General features: G+C 48.2%; 1 protein-coding gene across 9 annotated transcripts in view; it reads right to left on the bottom strand.

Annotated features, from left to right (window-relative positions):
* KIAA0232 (KIAA0232 ortholog) overlaps positions 1 to 14,419 on the bottom strand; it is an 89,763-nt gene that overhangs the window by 5,997 nt on the left and 69,347 nt on the right. For 5 of the 9 annotated variants that reach the window (XM_029234677.1, XM_029234678.1, XM_029234676.1 and 2 more), the window contains 2 exons: positions 9,827 to 13,112; positions 3,573 to 3,681 (listed from right to left, as the gene is read on the bottom strand). In XM_029234677.1, coding sequence (XP_029090510.1) covers positions 3,573 to 3,681; positions 9,827 to 13,112 — 3,395 coding nt within the window. Of the gene's footprint in view, positions 1 to 3,572; positions 4,652 to 9,826; positions 13,113 to 14,419 lie in introns of all 9 variants that reach the window. The other 4 variants (XR_003795486.1, XR_003795488.1, XR_003795487.1 and 1 more) reach the window with 3 other exon arrangements.

Raw genomic sequence — 14,419 nt, 5'->3', positions numbered from 1 at the left:
GGCAAGCCTGGGCCCTGCCTGGCCTCCCACAGAAGGCTGTACTCTGCATGACCTTTAGTTCTGACAGCCTCAGGCCCTCAGACTTCCTAGCGTAGGTTCACGAAAAAACCCAGGCTCTGGGGTCAGACAGACGCCAGCTGATGGCTGATGACGCTACTTACTGGTGATGTAACTTGGAGCAATGTATCGAACCTCTTGGAGCCCCAGACCTCTCATCTCTAAAACAGGACCATCATTTGCCCTCGCAGATTTCTGTGCAAGTTCAGAGATCACCTGTGTACAGCCTCAAGTTCGGGCTGGCACGCTCACTAACACCTTCCACAGCTGCTACTAACGAAAGCCCTGGGCTTGGGGCCGGCCCGCCGCAGGACAGCTGGGGAGGACGCCCTGCTCTCCCATGAGGCAGGGAACCCCTCACCCTCACCCTTTCTGGGCCATCACCTTTTTCTCAGCTCACCTACCAAGCTCTCATCATCTCCGCGCCCCACCGCGTTTGGTCACCACTCGTACGAGGTGGGGAAGGTAACCATTTCCTTGGCTCGGATAAGCCCACAGACGGAGCGGATCCCCCCTACTATTACCTATACTGTTTCCCTGCAGGGCTCTCTCTTTAAAACTCAAATAACACAAACACTTTTCTAAGTGAGCTTTCCAAATGTTCTGAATCCAGTGTATGAGCTCTGGAGACGGACGCGTGGGACAGACTGTGGCACACAGCCTGCGAGGCCCTTGTGGTCGGAGTCTCTGCTGCCCGCCTGACGTGCCCCTCCCCCCGGCCCACGTGCTGGGCACACAGGGGCCACAGCGCGTGCAGTCCTGCTGCTGCCCCGGCCGGCGCTCCTGCCCGGACCGCGCCCCAGCCGCCAGGCGCTTGTGTCCTGACTCCCTCAGGTCCTGCTGAGAGGTGAGCTAATCAGGACCGCAGGGACGACGCCTCTGCGTCCCCAGCCCCTAGAACAGTGCCTGGCATGAGGCAAGCATGCACGCAATATGTGCGGAGTGGGTGTGTGTGTGGGCACACAGCAGGGCGGGGGCTGGGCCTTCGTGCCCACACTGCCTCCTCCTCCTTTGGGGCCTCCATCTCCTGACTCACAGGAGAAAGAGACAATCCTCCTTGCCCTCCTTCCTGGGGAGGCTGGAGCTCCCAGCTCAGACTCAGAGCTGCACAGCCTCCTCAGTAATCACCGGCGTGACGTCAGCAGTTTCTGGAGCAGGGACGAGCGTCGGGACGTCACGGCCGCTGAGCGGGTGAGAAGGCCACCTGCTTCCCGGCTAAGCTTCTGCTGAGTCTATGCCCCCACCCCACAGGCTGAAAGCACCACACTTCGTAACGGCACTACGAGGCAACCGTGCAAGGATTTCACTCACGGTCGTGAGTTCAAGGTCATTCAAAAGCCTGGTCACCACACTTATCCACTGAGTTTCCCTGCACGCCACTCCACAATATATAAAAAGCTGAATGGACTAACAACCACGTACAGCACCTACAGGGCACCGTATAGATGACCACGGACCTGGAGCTGCCAGCTGAAGCGCATTCCTCACTAGCAACAGAAAACCAGACGGAGGCTGCAGGGACAGCCCGTGACACACAGATGGAGCCCCAACTCAGTGTGCTTGGAAGTCACCCCAAGCCGCCCCCCACCCTGGCCCTGCCTGCTCTGCCACCACGTCCCTCCTTCCCTCTGGGTCCGTCCTGCGTGTGGGTGTCCTCTTGCTGCACTGCTCCAGGGTCCCCGGCCCTCGCCGCCTGCACTCCATTAACTGCAGCTGGGACGCACTCAGCCAGTGCACTGGACTGCACTGAGGCCTATCACCCTGGTGTCTCCCGGGCACCACCTGCAGACAGCTGCTGTGGACAGCAAGCTTCTGGACCACAAGGAGACAGCCTGGACTCAAGCCTGAGCTGCATGGCTAGTGCCTGATTCTGGGCATTTAACCTGAGACTTAGCTTCCTCATCTGAAAACCAGGCTCTCACGGGGCTCGTATAAAAGACTGAAAGCACCTTGTAAATCATGTAGAGCAACCCAAATACTAGCTAATGATGGAGGAACAGGCCTTTAATAAATGCTGTTAAATAAAAAAGATGCTGAAGGGCTTCCCTGGTGGCGCAGTGGTTGAGAGTCCGCCTGCCGATGCAGGGGACATGGGTTCGTGCCCCGGTCTGGGAGGATCCCACATGCCGCGGAGCGGCTGGGCCCGTGAGCCATGGCCGCTGGGCCTGCGCGTCCGGAGCATGTGCTCCGCAACGGGAGAGGCCACAGCAGTGAGAGGCCCGCGTACCGCAAAAAAAAAAAAAAAGATGCTGAAAATAAAGACTCTGCTCTATGCTCCCCTTATGACCCTTTGGGAAGGAGGAAGGCAGGGCTGGGGAAGCCGTTTCTTGTGCCCACAGAACAGAGAGAAGCAAACAGTCCCAGCCTCTCCCCCAGTCGGCTGAGGCCAGGCTGCGAGGGCAGGCCAGTGCAGGCGTCTGGACATCACTGCTCCAGGTTAACTACAAATGAGCTGGGGAGAGACACACACTGGAACATGCAAATACTAACAGGAGACTGACCTGCCCCCAGGGCTCTGACCGGAGAGACCACTGACGAAGTGCTGCAGCTGACAGCCCAGGGGACCACGGAGGTCTGCACAAGCTCAGAGTCTTGAGCTGACCACTCGGGCTGCCTCCTTAGTTCTCACTTCTCCCGACATTTCAGATCAGGATCTTTTTATAGCTTCTGAGTATGACCACCTGGGCGGCTCACAGACTAAAACCATCTTCACCAAATCTGCTACTGCTCCGATGTCCCTCTCTACCCGGTCTCCCCTAACTCCCTCCTGCTGTTCACTACTCACAGAAAGTCACCCAGCAAACTCCGGCATCCTCCACAAAACCTCTCGATGCTGTTCTCTATGCCCCCCCCCACGCCCCGAGTGCCTCAGTCCAGGCCTTTATCCTGTCACACCCAGATCACTGCAAGAGCCTAAGAACCCCAGCAGGGGCTCTGCAGTTTTTCAATCCCTTCCCCCCTCCATTCTGCTGCTAGAACTGTTTTAAAAACCACACCTGACCTGATACCCTCCAATGTGAACTCCTTTAAGTGGCCCTCTCCTCCTGCCTGTCCAACTCCGCCGAACTCAGCGCTCCCCCCGCCTCTCTCCAGCCTCAGCTACGACCCAGCTGGGCCCAGTGGGTCCCTGTCCCCGAGCCCGACTTGCCGCAGACCCTCGGCCTTTGCTCAGGCCACTCCTGTCACGGGGACTACCTCTCCCCAGCCCTCCCACCGGGGCCCCTCCTGCAGGCCCCCCAGAGCTGAGGACTCCCCGCTCCACCTCTCTCGGGGAGCAGGCACGGAGCCCGTCAGGGCCGGTGCCTCTCCGTAGCGTTTCCACGCCCCGCCCCTCCAGGCTGTGATGGGGGTTAGAGCAGGGTCCAGTCCTCATGCATCTCTGCGTCCGCAGTGCCTGACAAACGCTGGCCACACAGAATGTTTTTGGACTGATTTTTACAGCAAAAGAATTTACTGCTCTTAATGAATTAGAAATCTGAGTGGATGAATCAACGACCTAACGCAGGTCTTCTTACCTTCACATTCTGAGGCAGGAAAAAGAGGAGAGTACAAGGCTTTTTCCCACCAGGTCTGTTTTTCTTGACTTCTATTCATTCCTTGTACATCAGTGTTCAATACAGGAAACTGTTTAGATCAAACCAAATATAGACAAAGTTCACAAACTTCCAAAATAAAGGGGAAAAAATTCAAGCGTTATTAACTATGGACTACAAACCCAGGATTTTTTAACTGGGGAGGTTCTTTTTTGACTTTTTGTTTTTTCTGTTCTAGACAAGGTGAATACAGAAAGCCAATGTGTTCATAGCATACAAAGGAAGTTTTTCTTAAAAAGCACTTATATTGGAAATGGAATAAAAAGTCTTTTCAAAAAACACAACAAAACTCTTACGAGGCAAAAACATAAGGAAACAGCCTCAAATAAGGCAAGTTTTTAGATTCTGGAAGTACAGAGATAACGGGGTGGCTAGTGTGAGGTGCTCGAGAGAACGTGAGGAGGACCCTCTTCTCCTTCACACACTCAGGCAGGAGGGAGTCAAAGAAGAAATGGGACAGAGGAAGTTTCATAGACAGAGTTACCAACCTAATGTCTTTATAACAATTATCTGCTTCGATTGAGAACCAGAAGGAAGTTGAGGCTAAAGCCAAGTAATAGCACTGATAGTAATTCAAATTCAACACAGGAAACAGACATCGAAATGAGAGGAGGGCAGGACTCCTGAGAGCAGGAATGACCCCGTACTCCGTGCACATCCACAGCCCTGGCAGAGGGGAAGGCGCTCACGCCCACCCCTCGCTGGTGGAGCTCTCAAGTCCCAGCTGGACGTGCCCACCTGCCTGGGCAGCAAGGACTAGATGCAGTGTGGCTGTCACGCGTGATCGAGGAGTGTCCTCATGAGCGGTCGTCAGAAGACGTGGCCAGGGGCAGCCACCCCGGGGACATCCTGGTATGCTGGGGTCTTCCACGCTGCTTCCTCACTGTGCCTGACAACAGGCCCTGCCAGGCTAAGTAAAGCCTGCTTTCGGCATCTCTGTAACTCCCATCACCCTTCCCAGTCTCAGCAAGTGTCTGCTCGATGCATACGACCTGTAAACACTGCATACACCTTTGTTTCAGAAGACATTTCATTACATGTTCAAGTTCAAAACCTGAACTGTCTGTCTTACAACCGATGACCTTCAGTTCTCTAACAGAATTTTGTTACTCTCCTAAACAAAGTAAATTATTTTACTTTATCAAGAACTTTTTGTTTCAGTAATGTGTGATTTTTATTACTTACTAAACAGGAAATATATTTCAGATTCTGATTTTCATGTAACTTTTCAGAAATACCCCTCAATTAGAAACTGAAGAATTGTGCTGTCTACCCAGAGTGGTCAGTCAACCTCCACCATTTTCTCCTGCAGTGTATTCTAACAATAAAAATTAGTAAACCTATCAGATAAACAGATACCGAGGGCAACAGCGACAACAAGGCCAGGGTTAACGCAAATGAAGCCAGCAACATGCCAGGTCTGCCGTTAATTCAAGGTTGACTCCTGCACCTGGCACATAACTCACAGCACTATGAGGCCCTTCTGGAAAGGCTTCGCCTTCTCTCCAAGGCATACCTATCTGCGAACAGATTACTTGGTGCTATCCAGGAGGAACAAGGATGGCTCCCTGGACAGAAGTCTCCCGATCGTCCCCAAGGCACTATCGAAGAGAGATGGATCTGAAGGTAACAAGTTCCTATTTGAGAAAGAAAGTGTGTGGGGCAGGCTGAGGAAGGATCAGTGTTTTATTCATGTGAGTGCAGTCAGACTGCTTATCTTTAATCCTTTCTTGAGATTGTGCGAGTGAGGTAAAGAGAAAGAAAGGGGAGAGAATTCACTGGGACAGACAGGACGCGGTAGGTGAAAGCACGCTGGAGGGGCCGAGGTGTAGCGGGGGGGGGGGGGGGGGGGGGGGCCAGCATGAACAGCAGGAGGTGAGACACAGGCAGGACCAGACGTGTGTGAGCACAAGGCAGCAAGCGCACCTTACTGATCTTCACACCTCCAGGAACAGGGCCTGGCACAAAGCAGATACTGCAGGTCTGCTGGCCTCAAGAAAAGGCTCCCCCTGGCCAAAGTCTCTGATTATCCAGCACACCACTTTCTCTCTCCCTCCGCTGCTGGAATCCCTGTTAGACCAAGCCGACTCTGGTATAGTTTTAGGATTTTTTCTGCATCCTCCATTTGAATGTCAATTCCAACAGCAAGGAGTTATTTTGCCTGTTTTATGTTACACCGAATACACGTTATGACATCTTTCCACTTAGCTATTTCCAACTTCTAGGCTGCAAAAGATAACCAGGCTTTGCTTAAATAATGTCTGTTTAATGTATTAATTCAACTTCTGACTTGGTTGAGAATGAAAAGCATGAAGAAAGAATGGAAGAAATGGAAAACGGACCAGAACACAAGCTTGGGCGATCCAGGTGCACCTCTGCCTTAGCAGTACTCTCCCGCTCCCTCCGGGTAGCTTCTTGGCTCACGTGCCACCTGGAAGCCTTTCTTCAGTTGTACCTTGGCAAGGAAGCCTGCCCTTACTCCGCAATTATCATGGCAAACCCCTCCAAGCACTCCCATCCCACCACATCCCTTATCTGGCTCTTCTTTTCCACAGCACTGGGATTCTAACATACTGTGTAACTTCACACTTTTGATTGAATATACCTCCACAAACGCAGGGGTCTTTGTCTATTCCTTTATACCTAGCACCTAGAATAGCACCCAGACATAGTAGGCTCTTAATAAATATTTAATGTATGAATGAAACAGTAAAAAAAGAAAAATTAAAAAAAAGAGAAGAACATGAACTTAATCCAGAAAGGCGTATCAGAAACGTCTTTAGCCACAGATGTAATACTCAGAAATTCTTTAGAAGGTGAAAGTTAGGTAAAGGCTCACTGCTTTAAATGCTCACTAGGCAGTCCTAGTTCTGGTGAAGAGAAAGGTGAGTTCTGTTCTGGGAACAGAGCACTGAACAGTGCCCTCTGACACAGTCAGCTCTCAGTTATCTGCGTCACAAAAGGAAAAGAAAGCCCCCTGTAATAAGCCTTGTTCTTTGGAAAAGGAGAGAGAAAATGTAAATGAAGAGACACCCTGTGCGACAGAGACCAGCAAGGGACACTGCTGTCCTAAGTTTTCCTTTACTGACAGGAAGCGCCCGTTCTGGAAGGAACTTGGGCTCTGCCCTTACACTGGGGTCTGGGGCAGGCATCCCACCCTCTGGGCCTACGTGCCCGTAGCCGCCACGGGGGGATAAGCCCATGGCGGCGAGTCACTACAGGCATTCAGTAGGGTAGTGGTGGCACAGCAGTGGGCACAGAGCCAGCACAGCGGGGCTGGGACCGAGCACCCTCCACTCATCAGAGCATTCCAACTCCCCTGGCACACTCCTCGCGGGAGGCCTCCTCTCCTGGACTGGACTATGGTTTCCCGGAGACAAGGCGGGGCCTTCTACTGCTTCTCTGTGCCTTAAAGCGCACGACATGGAGGCAGCAATCAAGCAAATGACACAGAGAACACTCTTGCCACAAACTCACGCACAAATAATGGACACCTAGCGTGCTGCTCCTCAGCTTTTAGCTCCTACTTCAGCAGCCACGACCTAAACGTTGGCAGCTCCCCTGCACACGTGAGAAATTTCAAGCCCCTCTACCTTTGTGCGCGCTGTTGCTCCTGCCTAGAGCGCCCTGCCTCCTCCTTTCTGCCCTGGATGCTCAGGTACGTGCAAAAGCCCTCCTCAACTCTCACGGGCTGGGTCGGTTCTCCTCTGGGATCCCACGGCACCCTATGCTCACCCTCCCCAAGCCACCCACCATGTTACCCAAACAGCATAAAAGATAAGGAGCTGGCTAGGAAATTTTGGTACATCCATACAATGGAATAATATGCAGAAAATAAAAAAGGAAGGGTGATTATAATAAAGTCATTTCAGTTAAAAAAAAAAAAAAAAAAGTAGGAGGAAACGTATGTGAACAGGTATTTGCTCTAAAGGCACACAGTATCCTCGGAGGATACACACCGGGACTCACACTCATGGCTGCTGCTGGGGAGGGACCTGTGCACTGTGTACATACCCTCCTGTAACTCCTGAATTTGAACCACAGGAGTGAATTACCTAGGTCAAGGAAAAGAAGTGATCTGTTTGCCAACTGGTCTTCAGTACTAGACTGAACTCTCCCAGGGCAAGGTCAGTGTCTTGTTCATCCAGGTCACTTACCTTAGTGATGGGAACAGAACGTGTAAATGTTTAATAAATGCTGAATTGAACTCAACTAAATTTTTGAAAAGGATCATAACTCATGTTCCTGGGTACCAATTCTATTAGAAATCCTACCTTCTAGACCACTTGCGCTGAAACAGATTGGCAGCTAGTGACTTTTAAAACAGAGCTTGGCCCTCTGTAAAGACTGCCCTCACTCAGGAAAGGAGGGGAAGACGACCCTGGCAGGAGCTCCCCAAGACCGACAGGCAGTGTGAGAGAGTGAAAAGGCACAGATTCTGGCCCCAGCCTGTCCTTCCAGGCCACCCTCAACCTTTCTGTACCTCAGATGAATCTCCGAAGTTAGCTCCAACCTGGCTCTGAACTGTAAGCGATGCTGCTGAGAGACCAGGGCTGTGAGGACCGAGGACAGCCAGGATATCGGACAACCCCAGTGTCCTCTGAGGACTTTACTGGCAGCTAAGACCTTTCAAGACCACCCAGAATTCTCGTAACACATAAGTACGTCAACGTACTAGAAAGCTAAGGAATATGGTAATGGTATGATGCAGAATCTCACTCCTTTCCTCTTTTTCTTTCTTCCCAATCTGGAACCAGGTGAAATACAAAGTACATAAAGGAATTTTTAAGGAAGAAAAGTGAGGCAATAAACAAACAGATAAAACCTAACAACATTATTTTTTGTTGTTGTTCTGAGCAGTTCAGACTTCAGCGTTTCAGTGGGGTTCAACTCATGTCTAAACATCCCCAGGCCAGCTCATGGGAGCACTGATTCTCGAGTTGCCTGTGGGGCTTCCGACCACTCAGGTCCACACCTCAGCACCTAGCTGACAAATGAGTAAGGCATGACCTGTATCCATAAGGCGCTTATAATCTAATGAGGAAAGTACATCGATGACTCATGAAAAAGGGCAAATGCAATTAAAAGAAGAGGCATAGAGCACATGAAAATTAAAAGAAGGGAGAAATGATTTCTGATGCAGCAGGGGAGAGAAGAGGAATGAGGGATGCGTCAGTGGGAGACGTGGGAGCCTGAGGGAGCCTCATGGTACCAGTGGGACTGAGCCATGTGAAGGGGGGTCGGAGTGTGCGGGGGGACAGATGGGAGGAAGGGCGACACAGCTGCTCTCCAGCCACAGGTGGCCTGACTTCTAAACACCTCCAACTGTCTTCTTAAAAGCTGTGCCTGGAAAAAGGCCAGGCACTGCTATATCAAATAATGGCTGCAAATGGGCAGAGCACTGTGCTTTTTCTGTGAAACAGGTTATTGCCTTAAGTGTCATCTCTTGGACACTCACTCAGTTTAACCTCAAATCACTTCTTAGGAACAGTCAAATGGTACAATGACTCCCATTAACAAAGCTATTACTATTAACCTCATTTGATAGGCTGACCCATATCATTCATGTAACCTCCGGAATATGTACTTTGTATAAAGCAAAGTCCACCTGTACGGGTTTTGTAGAAGCTATTTTGTTGCATTTGGATTGTGGCTTAATTTTTACATGTACCATGACAAATTTTAGAGACTTCTGTAGAGATGTCATTTATTTTACATGTAAAACATAAGTTTCAATAAGCTAATCAGTGTTTCAGAGACAATGAGCCAGGCTTCCTATGTAAAGAAACCCTTTGCTGCCACTTCTGAAGAGCAAAGGACCGTTTGAAGAGTAAACAGCGACTTCTGGATTCATCAATTTTTGAAAGCTGGAGCACTTATATGCCAGGCTTTGCTTTAAGCATAGTACGTGCACGTTAAGACAACACGGAAACATCTCATATCCTGATTTATTTAAAAATGTCTTTGCAGAAAATGTCTACTGTCCAGTTCAAATTTATGAATATCAAATCCACGTTAAGTCCTTCTGTAAAAATCCTCAGAATGCTAAGTTTTAAGACGTTTAAACTAAATTCCCAATAATTTAACCCTATCTTTCACTGTCTGAAATGACTGTTCTTTAGAATTAAAGTCTGATCAAATGCTTTTACCAAATACCAATACACACTGACACATACCTCTTCCAGCTGTCCTGAAGAAACTGGATTATCTTCGTAAGCAGGGAACTGACAACCTGCTTTGCAACTGCAAAAATTATTAATTTCTTCTTCACATTGTGCCATTATTTTACAATTTGCTTCTGAGCTTTCTAAATCGATTTCCAGAGACTCATTCAGGCTACATTCCAAACACTGATTCTGCTTTCCTACTGGCAGAATCCCAGCTGATTCCTCCTGGGAATCAAGTGATGTTTGAGCACTCTTTTCCATTCCAGATTTTTTTAACCTGGGAAGGAATTTTCCAGACTCAAGCTCTGATTTTCCATAGTAATGGCCTTCCTTCTCTGCGTCTTCTTCCAGTGGTTTGAGATCTGCCTGTGGATCTTCAAATGCATCAACTTGAGAAGGAATGGGGATATTTGCTTCATCTTTTTCAGATTCAAATTCTGACTCGCTTCCTCCTCCTGGGGACAGTTCAGATGCAGAAATTGGGCGAAAGTGAGTCCTAGGAGAGATCCGAATAGCCCTGTATTGTGTTCTGTCAACGCCGCATATCCTGGGGTGGAGAACTTCACTGTCTGAATCAGAGCAGAGGATTGATTTCGGTTTAAAACTAGGACTGAAAGATGCAATCCCTTCGGGTTCAAACGAACATTCTACATGAAGAACTTGTGAAAATGGATTGCTTAAGTCAAAGGAAGAGAATGAATATTCAAGTCCAGGATCTTCAACTTGAAAGTTACCACAAGCTCCTAATAAGTCTTCATGGAAGATAAAAGAAAACCCCTTATTCAATCCGTTTTCCCCACTCTTCGGCTGGTCATTCTGCTCAAATGACACGAAGGGTTTCCATAACTGCCTGTGACCAGGAGCAAAACTGTTTCCTGGGGTCATAAAGACATCTGTACCAGCTATTGTCACCACGTCGGAAGCTGCGCACTGTAACAAACTTCCTTTTGTGTGACTGGGTGGTACTACTGCCCATTCCCCATCGCTATTAAAGGTTTTGAGCTCTCCATAAACTCCTCCAAGAATGAATGAGTTCTCTTTATCTTGGGCCACATCCCAAGGTTTAGAGGGGGTAGTATAATCACCACCATCCACCTTTGATAGCTCACCAGAAGCAAAAGCTCTTTTCTCCGGGTTCTCTTTCTGTCCCTCCCACAGATGATATTCTGATCTCTGCACAGCCTTATTAGGCTCCTGGAGGGGCTCCATTTTAGCTTCAGCATCCAAACAGCAGCAGTAGTTATTTACATCTGTCGAAAACAACTCATCATCGATCCTTTCTACTTCTACCACAGCTACAGAATTGCTATCTGCCATCTTTGTCCAAATGTCTTTAATAACCCCTGAGCTGTAGCCATCTCCACGTGGGCTGCTTTCACTACATACCTGTGTAGTCTCAAAGCTTTTGTTTTCTGTTTTTTGTTCTAGCTGAATACCACAGACAGATTCTAGCTTGGATTTTTTTTGGAAAACTAATGTCGGAATTTCTCCTAAAGTTCTACTGTTCTGCTGGCAAGTTTCATCTTGCAAAAAATCTAGAAGTTCTTCATCTACATAATTTGACGAGACGCTAGGAACTACGTAATTCATATCGTCTGCGTTAAACTGTGTGGATTCTTCAAACTGAATGTTTAATGTCTCATTGTCTGAACGTGTTTCTTCTGAATGGGACCATGGACTACAAGTTCTTGTTGAAAGATTAGAACAGTGTTCATTTTCTTCAAAGGCACTATTTTTGGTCCATATTAGTAATCTAGACTGTGTTTTTCCAAGCACATTAGCACTAGAATCTGTATTTTCATTTCCCAAGTTGAGTGTTTCAAAAGAAAATGGTAAAACAGAATTACTGCATTGCACTTCAAACACTGAAAAACAAGAGTTTATACCAGATCCTTCATTAATATCTGAGAAGAGCTCTTGATTGCCAGCAAGCAAATGCGGATTGAGCACTGTGCTGTCTAAGATCGGGGAGAGTCTAATTGGAGAATCTCCTCCAAAACTCTCTCCATCGGCATCGCCAGAGCTGGATGAACAGCACTCCCAGAACTGAGCCAGACTGCCAAGGTCTTGCAGGAATAAGCCCTCAGCACCCACAGAGCTGGTAGAATCTGTCCATATTGCACGTTCCCCTTGCAACTCCATTCCATCTAACACTATGCAACATTCTGCCTCAAAATCTGTTTTCTCTTTGCTTTTTTGTCGAATCATATTCAAAATCCGACTTTCTCCTTGCATTGTTTCTGAGGCACCAGGATCCAACATGGATTGGTCAATGTCCACTTCATAGAAGTGTGTTAATTCTGATAGATGAATGTCATCCAAGTATCTGCTGTCCTCCGGTAGAGGACAGAATGAGGTCCCCGTGAGGTCAATATCCTCATTTATAACTGCAGGCATTTCTACAAAATGACCATCAATGAAAGTACCTGCTGCGAGGTATGTTTTATGAATATTATTGTTGCTGATACGAAGACCATGCACTGATTCAGACAATTCTTCTACTGCTTCTGAGGTCAGATCACTTGTATCTTGCCTGTTTCGGTATGTGGTCTCTAGTTTACTTTTCCTGCTCAAAGGAACAAAATACTCAGCAATCGGTTCTGTATACCACAGCGGCTCCTCTTTGTACTCTCTGTCGGTTCTGCTCTCCAGGTACAGGTCTCTTCCTTCAGTGCTCCCGGCGTCTTTCCTGCCCATCTCCTTCAGCGGCCTTTTAGCCCGCTTGCACAGCTGCTTGATGGAACCGCTGCTGCTGCTGCTGCTGCTTCCGGCATGCATGCTCCTTTCCGCCTTTTCGCCATGCTTCAGTGAAAGCCTGCTCTGCCCATTCCGCCCTTTTCTGTTTCGGATTTCTCGTGTCTTGTGTCTCACCTTCACACACTTCATGGATGCTTTTAATTCTCCCTGATTACCACTTGAGCTCGAGCCTCCTTCGCTGGAGCCGGAAGACCAGGAGCGAGGGCGCATCTTTCCTTCAGGCTTATGTCGGATTTGCTTTTTGTACAAAGCAGGCTTCTCCTCACCTGTGCCGTTCCTGAATTTGTTCTCCTTCTCATTTTGACTCTTGCTCTGGGTTTTCTCGTGCACAGTGGTGGGCATGTCGCTGCTTCTCTCCTTGATGAGCTCACCTTCGCTGTTGCAGTCCTTCGGGGAGGACGTGTCTGTGCTAGCTGGTGGGGCTGTGGACGATGAAGAAGAGCTAGGGTAAGAACAGACTGTAGACTTGTTCCACACAGTCAGGATTTCTTGCAGGCAAACTGGTTTCTCAGAAAGTGGTGGAAATGCTTCATAGTACCTGAAAAACAAGTAGAGAGTTCAAAAGTGGGCACTCAGACGTATCAGATGTAGTAAAAACAACATCACCGATCAGAGAAATGGGATATTTCATTTCAATAGAGTCAGCGTTTACGTCACCCATCAATTAGTAACTTCTTAAAAATTAATAATACCGTAAAATATACTTTATACTTAGTTCTATGGCTCAAGCACCCTTACATTCAGCAGTGAGATAAGCACTACAGGAATATTTAGAAAATACGTTAAGATGACTTTCATCTTTAAAATTTGGATTTTCGTAAGTCACTAGTTACAAATTAATACAGTGGAAAGAATGTAATACTTTGATACGAAATATCTGAATCTGAATCTCAGCTCAGTCATTTACTAATGCTTGTGACTTTAAGCTGATCATGTAATGTCTTGGTCCATTTCCTCACCTGTAAGATGGTGATACTATGACTTACCTCACAAGGCTGTTATGAGCACTGGAAACAGATGTAGGTGAAAAGCTGGATAGCAAAGCAGTCGAGGGCATGAGCTCTGAAGCCACACTCCCTGAGTTTGAATCCTCACTCTGCTATTGCCTAGCTATGTGCCCTTAGGCACGGTCCTTAACCTCTCTGTGGCCTAGAAAACGGGGTAATTATAGTATCTATCTCACAGAGTTGTGAGGAGTAAAGGAATTAACATGCGAGATGAGTCAGTGACTGTTGTTATCGAATCTTTTCTCAGGAGGCAAGTGCAATGCCCAGCATTAAGCAGACCCTCAGAAATGGCAGGTTTCTTGGAATTCAAGTGTTCAGAAAAGGGGATGCTGGTGAGGCCTAGAACAATCAGACAAAGCGGACCACAGCTGAGCCTTGATGTTCCAGATACGCAGCGGTCTGGCGAGTACTGTGAGGCATGGGAACCTGTGTGAGGACACGAAGATGCTGTGCCTCATTAGACCAGCAACCACTGGAAACACAGGGCAGGAAAACCAGGGAGGCTGGCTTCAGAGGGCTTCAACAGGAAAGAAGCGTTTTCAGTTTGCTAGGAAACTGGTAGCCACTGAAGATTTCAGAGCAAGACAGACTGACAGAGGAAGACTCGAGAGTCAGGATGGCTACCAAAGTGGGGGTCATTCTGGAGGCAAGTCAAGCTCACACATGAAGTGATAAAAGGCCAGGTGTTCAAAGGGCCTATACTTGACTCTCCTTTTCAGTCTAGACCAGAGCTGTCCAACAGAAATATATTATGAGCTTCTTAAGTACTTTTTAATGTTCTAGGAATCCCATTAAATGCGAAAGAAGAAAGTGAAATTAATTTCAATAATATATTTTA

This window comes from Monodon monoceros, unplaced genomic scaffold (genome assembly GCF_005190385.1).
Source record: "Monodon monoceros isolate NGI ecotype Baffin Bay Population unplaced genomic scaffold, NGI_Narwhal_1 Super_Scaffold_20, whole genome shotgun sequence".
Lineage (NCBI taxonomy): Eukaryota > Metazoa > Chordata > Mammalia > Artiodactyla > Monodontidae > Monodon > Monodon monoceros.
This window is presented reverse-complemented; position numbering and strand designations above follow the sequence as displayed.